General features: G+C 48.4%; 1 protein-coding gene across 1 annotated transcript; it reads left to right on the forward strand.

Moving 5' to 3' along the window:
* Positions 1–646: 646 nt before the first annotated feature.
* LOC145803606 (uncharacterized) lies at positions 647–1,581 on the forward strand. Its single transcript, XM_082896922.1, has 3 exons — positions 647–781; positions 864–962; positions 1,171–1,581. The coding sequence occupies exons 1-3, from the start codon at positions 671–673 to the stop codon at positions 1,579–1,581; spliced, it is 621 nt and encodes a 206-aa protein (XP_082753048.1). The 5' UTR covers positions 647–670.
* The last annotated feature ends 7,072 nt before the right edge of the window (positions 1,582–8,653 follow it).

The following is an 8,653-nucleotide window of genomic DNA, read 5'->3' on the forward strand; positions in this document are numbered from 1 at the left end:
ATATTCATTGATGTTCGAGGGCCCGCACCGGCCGAGACCTCGAGAGACCCTCCTTCGCCTGCGACAGTATTTCGACACGGTGCGACATTCAGAGGTACTTCAGAACTTTCAGTTCTTTTCATTTTCATCTTTGATTTGCTCTGTATATTCTCGATTTCTGATTGGTTTATGCATTCATCATCCGCAGATTACATGGCAGCCCTGGGTGTCCCTGGGTGATGGTCTCCGACTTCAGTATACCGGGGCATCGGACATCTCCCAGTATAGGGTCTTGCTTGAAGGGCCGGTTGGCAGGGCATGGTTCCTGGGGGAACGCTTTCTGCGCCAGGTATGGGGGTATCTTTCTTAGGATATTCCCGCAGTACCCCTAGCCAGTATGCGGACTGCTGACAGGCTCTCTTATTCGGAGGTAGTCGGCGCCATGCTGGGCAGTGATGCTTTGCTATATATTGAGGAGGGGGACTACGCCACTTACCGTCACATATATTTGATGCCTCCATTGACGGAAGCTCGTATCCCGATGATGAGGCCTGCCGGTATGTCATCCTCGGGTCAGGCTCGGGCTCGGGCTGCAGACGCCCCTTCCACTAGCAGGGCTGGTACATCTAGAGGTGGGAGTAGACCGGTTCCTCCGGCTCCATCGGTTCATCCTCATCCCGGATGGCCAGATATGCCGACTGAGTTGATGGCGTGGCAGTATGGGGCTAGCTTTCCGACTCCGATTCCACTAGAGCCCCCGATGCCCAGTGATCGATACGCCATTGATCCGGACTCACCGCCGGTATGCTCCACTTGTTTTCATTCATCATTCAGATGTTTAGACACTCTTCTGTTCACTAATGATTATGAGCTCATTTTTGCAGCCATCGCGAGGGTACATGGAGGAGGTGGTTGGACTGGTGGCCACACTCGAGGGCATGGTCCTGCGGAGGGAGGCACAGTTGTCTGTCGCGGGCATTCAGGTACCCTTCAGTTTTCTGGCATTTATCATACTTCTGATGACATGCTGATTTCTACTGCATCGATAGACTATTTGTGTAGAGCACATCTGACACACACCCCACTTGTACACTGTATTTACATGCACCCACTTCATGTAGCCTTTGCTTGTATCTGCATCTGATGTATATATTTGGACTGATGCATTTGGATTGAACTTTTTGTTTTCAGATGCCTTCATGGTCCGGCCAGCCGCAGACCAGGCCACCTGGGCCTCCTTGGGGAGTTGGGCCATCTGGGCCTTTTCAGGGGGCGGGGCCATCTCGGCCTTCCCGAGGAGCCGGGCCTTCAAGGCCTTTTCGAGGAGCTCGAGGAGGGCCCGTCCGCAGACGCAGGGCTCACGTTGTGGAGGTGGAGCCTGACGAGGAGGAGGAGGATGCTGAGGAGGAGGAGGAGGCTACCGACCGTCAGTCAGAGACATCTGCTGAGGAGGGAGGCTCCGGTTTTGGCTCGGGGAATAGAGGCGGGGCTGAGGGGGATCCTGAGGATGACAGCTCCGACTCAGATGATGATGATGGTGCGGAGATTGTCCCACAGAAGAGGATGAGGCGTGCTTCTCGTTCCCGCTCCCGAGGACTTTGATGATATTATTTCCTGCTTTATTTTTCTTTTTTGCTAGTAGTTTGTAGCACTTTGCACATTGTTAGGCAGTTTTATTTTTGTAAAACTTGTACCTTTGTTTGTTGTAAAGCATGATGAAATGAAATAGCTTTTGAAAAAGGTGTTTGTATTTTAAACTTTTAGCATCGTATCGCATCATTTATTTTGCACAAAAATGAAATTGAATGGTAATGCGCATTGTGTAATCACCAAGTCAGGTAGTGAACCGACGCAACCAACTAAACAACTCAACTTACTAAGATATAACATAATCTTTAGCAAGTTTACAACTCGATAAGCAAAATGCAACAACGCAAATAAACAAGATTTTAACAAAAATTGCTTAAACAGAGAGCAATGACTCAAAAACACAAAACACGTCCGCTCGACAAACAACTCGATAAGCAAAACAACAACTCGATAAACAAAACTCAACAACAACAAAGTGTACTTCTGACGATCTGGGCATCGGAACGTCTCCGAAACGGAGTGAGATGAAGGCCTTTGACTCTCCCGTTGCATGGAAATGCTTGGGACTCTCCCTCGAAGGGTAAAACAGAGCCGAGGAGATACATTGCATCACTGCCGACCATCCTTGGGAGCCGGCCGGCCATTTTTGTGGAGAGAGACAGCTGGCCGGCCATTTCTGCAAAAAGTAAATGGCTGGCCAGCCAGAAAAGGTGGCTGGCCGGCCATTCAGTCCTGCAGCCTCCAGATTTTTGACACGTGTCCCCGTGAATAGTGTTTTTCCTTCTATAAAAGCCTCAACTTCGGGAACATTCATTTCATCTTAGTTTTAGACAAAGATGGAGGCGTTTCTCGTAGAAAATGTCACATCTTGGATCTCTTCTCTAGATGGCTCAGAAAAGCTGAATTTTCGGGGTTTCGGCTTGAATGCACTATTCACGCTGAGCCGTACTCCGCTACAGCTTCCTTTTCTCCATGCCGCGGCAAGGTTCTGGAATCCAATGACGCATGTTTTTAGCTTTGGCGGCCAAGAGATATGTCCCACTTTCGAAGATTTTCAGGTTTTGATGGAGTCTGAATGCTCTGAAGTGATCTTGCCCCAGCTCCGTTTTGGCCATGCTCAGGCTTTAGGGCAGATGTGTGGGCTCACGGCGCATGACGCTCGATCTCTGATCTGCAGTGGGGAGCTGGACATTCTCGGCTTGATCTATCGTTTTTCCGACGCTGGTGACCGCAGCAACCATTATTGGCAGGGTTTCCGGCAACACACCCTCTGCTTATGTTTGTTGTCTCACTTTCTGCTTTCCTCGGGCTTCGGCGGGGCTAGCATTCGCCTGATTGAAGTCGCCCAAGGTTTGAGAGAAGGAAAGAGCTGTATTGCCATGACCTTGGCCGAAACACTGATGGGCTTAGATTCTGTCTATCGCCGGGAGGCGACTAGGTTTGCTGGGAGTCCACTGCTGCTGCAGGTAATGTTTCCCACCCGACCTTACATATATATTTGCTCACATCACTCGACCCTCAGGCTCGGTTTTTCTTACAAAACCCTTGTCTCACTTTTCTCTCATCGCACATCTCTCTGTTCTTTATTCTCTCATTTTCCATCCCTCCCCTAGGTATGGTTAATGGATAAGTTGCAGGTTGTGGACTCTTGCTCGGCCTATTCAGCTCGAGGCTACTTCTTTCGGCAGCGCCTAGTCAATGCTCTTGACAAAAGGTGGTGGTTCGATTGGATGTGCAATTTGTCCGCAGACAGCATTGCATGGCGTTGCCCTTGGCTCAACCTCCCGGCAATGAGCTATAGTATGTCCCGGCGGATTGGGATCCAATTGATTGGTCTAACCCACTGCGTATTCTATTTTCCGTTCCGGTTCCTGCGTCAGTTTGGCCATGATCAGACCTGCCTACCGGAGGGGATTGAGTATCCAGCCGCTTTCCCGATCCGGGGTGCACAGCTTGCCCGATATGCCACGGCATGGAGGACTAGAGAGCTCCTGGCCCCTGCTTCTACTTTCAGTTGCACCTTGTCCGATGAGTGCGTGGATTGGCTCAATGAGGAGGCACAGGTTGGGCCTAGCTTGGCATCAGATGCTCCGTCCAGCTCTGGGAGGGGACGCAGAGATACTTGATTCAACTATGCCCCAAATTTATTGCTTATTTAGCATTTTCAAGTTTTCTTTACGAATGTACTAAAAAAAAAAAAAAAAAAAAAAAGCAACCTCGATTGTAATGCAAGAGCAGGAAAACTCTATTTTGAAATCGATGAAATTGAAAGTTGTGGTACTGAAAATTTTCCGCTTTTGGTCCAAAGATGGTCTTAGTCGTAAAAAGATTGATCTGAACAAAGTCAACTTTTATTAAAACTTTTCAAAACTATTTTCGATGTGGATCAGAATTGGACACGCCGAAAATCTGTCACTGAGATGCACAACCCCAGATCCCTGCAACTGGAAAGTTGCCCCTAGTCTGAAGAACAATGCGGCACTCCATAGCAACGGAAAGTTGCCCCTAGTCTGAGTAACTTTGTACCGTTGCGGCAACGGAAAGTTGCCCCTAGTTTGAACAGCACTGTACCGGAGATCACGATAAATGCTGATGGATAAAGATGACTGAGATGATCAAAAATGGACAGAGTTGATCGGGGAAAAGTTTATGGTTGAACTTCAAGGTGAAGTTGCCTACGTATCCCAAAGATGGGAATCAAGCCTTACGTAGTTCAGGCTAAGGTCCACTCGAGTATTTTCACTCTCCTTTTGTGCTCTAACTTTTGCCAAGGCCGCCCTTTGCGGGTTTTCAACCTTGCGAGCTCAGTTTTTATATTTTCTAATTTTTTGTGCTCTGACTTTTGCCTAGGTCGCCCTTTCGGGTTTTCGGCCTAGCGAGCCTCTCAAGGATAGTATTTCTTCAACTTGTCCATATTGATCGGTTGTGAGAACTCCAAGCCATCTAGATCCATCAGAACCACAGCCCCACCTGACCAGATAGCTTTGATGATGTAAGGACCAGTCCAATTAGGTTTGAACTTGCCCCTTGGGTCGTGGATGGGAGCTCGGTTGTCTTTGAGCACCAAATCTCCTTCTTTCAGATTCCGGGACTTAACCTTCTTGTTGAAAGCCCGGGCAATTCTGCGTTGATAGCCTTGGATGTGGTACAGTGCTTTCAGTCTTCTTTCATCAAAGAGCATGAGTTCTTCGAATCTGCTTTGCTGCCAATCTGCTTCGGCTATCTGGCATTCAGCCAATACTCGTAACGACGGAACCTCAATCTCAATGGGTAGAACAGCCTCCATTCCATAGACCAATGAATATGGAGTTGCTCCAGTAGAAGTTCTGATTGAAGTCCGGTAGCCCCACAGAGCAAATGGCAGCTTGTCTGGCTAATCTCGATAGGTTTCCACCATCTTCTGTAGTATATGCTTGATATTCTTGTTGGCGGCCTCAACCGCTCCGTTGGTCTGCGGCCGGTATGTAGATGACTTATGGAAAGCCACATTGTATTTTTCCAACAAGTCTATCACTTCTTTCTTGAAGTGGGAACCATTATCTGAAATTATCTCGTTTGGCACCCCGTAGCGACAGATGATGTTGTTCCTGATGAACTTTGCGACGTGCGACGCCTTCAAGACCGCGTATGATTGGGCCTCAACCCACTTTGTGAAATAATCTATCGCTACTAGGATAAACTCATGCCCGTTTGACCCCTTCGGGGTAACAGCTCCGATCACATCAATTCCCCAGACTGAAAAAGGCCATGGTGAAGTCATGTTGTACAGTTTTGACGGCGGGATGTTCATGCGGTTTGCATGAATTTGACACTTGTGGCATCGCCGAACAAAACTAATACAATCCTCCTCCATGGTTGACCAGTAGTAGCCCTGTCTGAGGATCTTTCTGGCCAGCATTACTCCATTCATGTGTGCACTGCACTCCCCCCCATGGATGGCTTCCATCAGGCGTTTCGACTCTTCAGCTTCTACACAGAGCTTATGCATTCCCAGATGACCCCTTTTGTACAGCTTTCCCCCGCAGATAATGAACTGAGCAGCCATTCTTCTGACAGCCCTCTTATCCTTGGCATTTGCCCCTAGTGGGTATGTCTCCTTTTCCAGGAAGTTCCAGATGTCGTAATACCAGGGGTTGCCGTCTTGAACCTCATCTATGGCGGAAATCGACTCGTATGCTGGCACGAACTTCTGATCAATAATGACTGGACGCATCCGGACTCCGGATGGGATGTCTATCATAGAAGATAGAGTTGCTAATGAATCTGCAAACCTGTTGTTCTCTCTTACGAGGTGGGTGAAATTCAGCTTCTCAAACCGAGGAATTAACAAATCCAAGGTTTGGTGGTAAATTATCATCATTTCCTCCTTGACTTTCCAATCTCCTTTTGCTTGAGACACAACAAGGTTCGAGTCCCCAATGACGTCCAACCGTCTTGCCCCTAGTTCCAGGGCTGCTTCCAGGCCAACAATACACGCTTCATACTCTGCTTCATTGTTGGAAACTTTGAATCGGAGCTTGAATGCTAGAGGGATACGGGAATCGTCAGGCGCTATCAGCAACACCCCTATCCCATACCCATACTGGTTTGACGCTCCGTCAAAGTACATTGTCCAGGTTTCATCTTCGACGTACAGAATGGCTTCATCTGGGAATAGATACTCAACCGCTTCATCCCCCTCAACCGGGTGGTTGGCAAGGAACTCCGCTACCGCTCTGCCTTTTACTAACTTGCGCGTTACATACTTCAAATCAAATTCGGAGAGCAACAGCAGCCAACGAGCTAGCCTACCCGTAAGTGCTGGTTTCTCGAAAAGATATTTAATGGGATCCAAACGCGAAACCAACATTACAGAGTGGGCTAACAGGTAGTGCCGCAGCTTCCTGTTTGCCCATACCAAGGCCAAACAAGCCTTCTCCAGCGGTGTATAGCGGGTGTCGTAATCCAGCATCTTTTTGCTCAGATAGTATATGGCTCTTTCCACTTTTTCTTCTGACTCCTGCGCGAGCATGCAGCCCATGGTAGTCTCAGTTACCGAAAGGTACAATATCAACGGCCTCCCCGGCTCTGGTGGCGACAACACGGGTGGGTTCTGTAGATACTCTTTGATCTGCTCAAAAGCTGTTTGACATCGGCCGTCCCATTGGAATTTCTTTCCTTTCTTCAGGAGACTAAAAAGTGGTTCACAAGTCAAGATTAATTTAGAAATAAACCGTCTTATGAATTGCACTTTACCCAGAAAGCCTCGCACCTCCTTTTCAGTCCTTGGTGGTGGCATTTCTAAGATGGCCTTAATTTTGGAAGGGTCGACCTCGATGCCCCTTTGTGTGATCAGAAACCCTAGCATCTTCCCTACTGTAACACCAAACGTGCATTTCTGAGGATTCAGTCGCAGCCGAAACTCTTTGATCCTTTGAAAGAATTTTTGTAAGGCGGTGTAGTGGCCCTCTCTATCTTTGGACTTGACAATCATGTCGTCCACATACACCTCGACCTCCTTATGGATCATATCATGCAATATTGTAGTTGCTGCCCGTTGATACGTAGCTCCGGCATTTTTCAACCCGAATGGCATCACTCTATAACAATATGTACCCCACGGGGTAGTAAACGCAGTCTTCTCCCGGTCTTCGGGTGCCATCACTATCTGATTATAGCCTGAGAAACCATCCATAAACAAAAGCAAGGCGTGTCCTGCCGTGAAATCCACCAATTCATCAATGTGTGGCAAGGGAAAGTCGTCCTTCGGACTGGCCCTGTTCAAATCTCTGAAGTCTACACAGACCCGAATTCTGCCGTCCTTCTTTGGCACCGGAACTATGTTGGCCAACCAAGTTGGATATTCAGATACCAGCAGGAACCCTGCGTCAATTTGCTTGGTGACCTCTTCCTTAATCTTGAGGGCCCAGTCCGGGCGAATCCTTCTGAGTTTCTGTTTGACAGGGCGGGCCTCGGGATCAAGAGGGATCCGGTGCTGTACAATCTCAGGATCGATTCCAGGCATGTCTTCATAGGACCACGCGAAAACATCTTTGAAATCTTTTAATAAAGCGACTAAGCGCTCGCGCTCCTCTGAAGACAACGTGGACCCGATCTGGACCAGCCGCGGGTCCTTCTCAGTACCAACATTCACAGTAGTGATTTCATCCATTAAAGGTTTAACAAATCTTTCCTGCTCTTGATTAATTAATCGTTGCAAAACTGGGGGAATTTCTTCCTCGTTGTTTTCATCAAAATTTTGAAAATCCTGATTTAAGCAATAAATCAAAGGCACAGAAAAATACTCGGAAACCACATCCACCTCATTCTCATTAAATATTTCCAAGCCGTCAGATTCCTCTGTTACAACAGACTCAAAAGAAAATGAAAAAGACGACCTAGACAGGACTGTGGTATCCGGGTTATCACCCCCAGGAATACCGGACTCAGACTCAGTCGAGCTGGAATCTGATTCTGACGCACAAGATTCGGTAGAATCAGATTCCGGCTCACTACCTGACCCGGAACTGCTAGATAAAAAGCCTTCTTCATATTGCCAGATGAGAGAAGGTGCGATAGATGCATCCAAGATCGGCGCTGGAAAGCCCGCAGCTATTTCATCTCCAATCACAGAAACCGAAGAGTTATCCCCCAAGCACTCTTGGCCGATCGGAGGATCTGATAGTAGACTCGCCAGTGCTACCCCCATTTCAAGCTCTGTGCTCTCAGGATCCACTGCTTCACATTGCTCAACCTCAGTTGGTGGGTCTGTCTGCGCTTCGGCAACGTCATCCCCAGATAATTGTATGTCGAAGAAGATTTCAAAACCAGGCACGCGCGTCCCCTCCGCGTTTAGCCATGGCTCCGGGAAACCGCAGAATGGAAAATCTTCCCCCTCCCGGACGAAACGTCCATTTAGGGTACCCTAGATGGGCCTGTGCATTAACTCAAATGGCTTCCCGGCCTTCTTTGCCCTGGCCCTTCCGGCCATTTCTTTCCCTTTTCTCACCCAGTCCTCCTTGGTGGGCAGATAACCCAGTCCAAAGGCGTGAGGGTTGTGTGGCACTTCAGCCAACACTGAGACGCCCTTCCGGCCACTTCTCCC

The sequence above is a fragment of the Camellia sinensis genome, chromosome 12 (genome assembly GCF_055761805.1).
Source record: "Camellia sinensis isolate YWXY chromosome 12, ASM5576180v1, whole genome shotgun sequence".
NCBI lineage: Eukaryota > Viridiplantae > Streptophyta > Magnoliopsida > Ericales > Theaceae > Camellia > Camellia sinensis.

Coding starts and splice junctions, on each gene's coding strand:
- LOC145803606 (XM_082896922.1), top strand. CDS start 671: ATGCCGACTGAGTTGATGGCGTGGCAGTATGGGGCTAGCTTTCCGACT. Junction 782..863: donor TTGATCCGGACTCACCGCCG/GTATGCTCCACT, acceptor TCATTTTTGCAG/CCATCGCGAGGGTACATGGA. Junction 963..1,170: donor TGTCTGTCGCGGGCATTCAG/GTACCCTTCAGT, acceptor TTTTGTTTTCAG/ATGCCTTCATGGTCCGGCCA.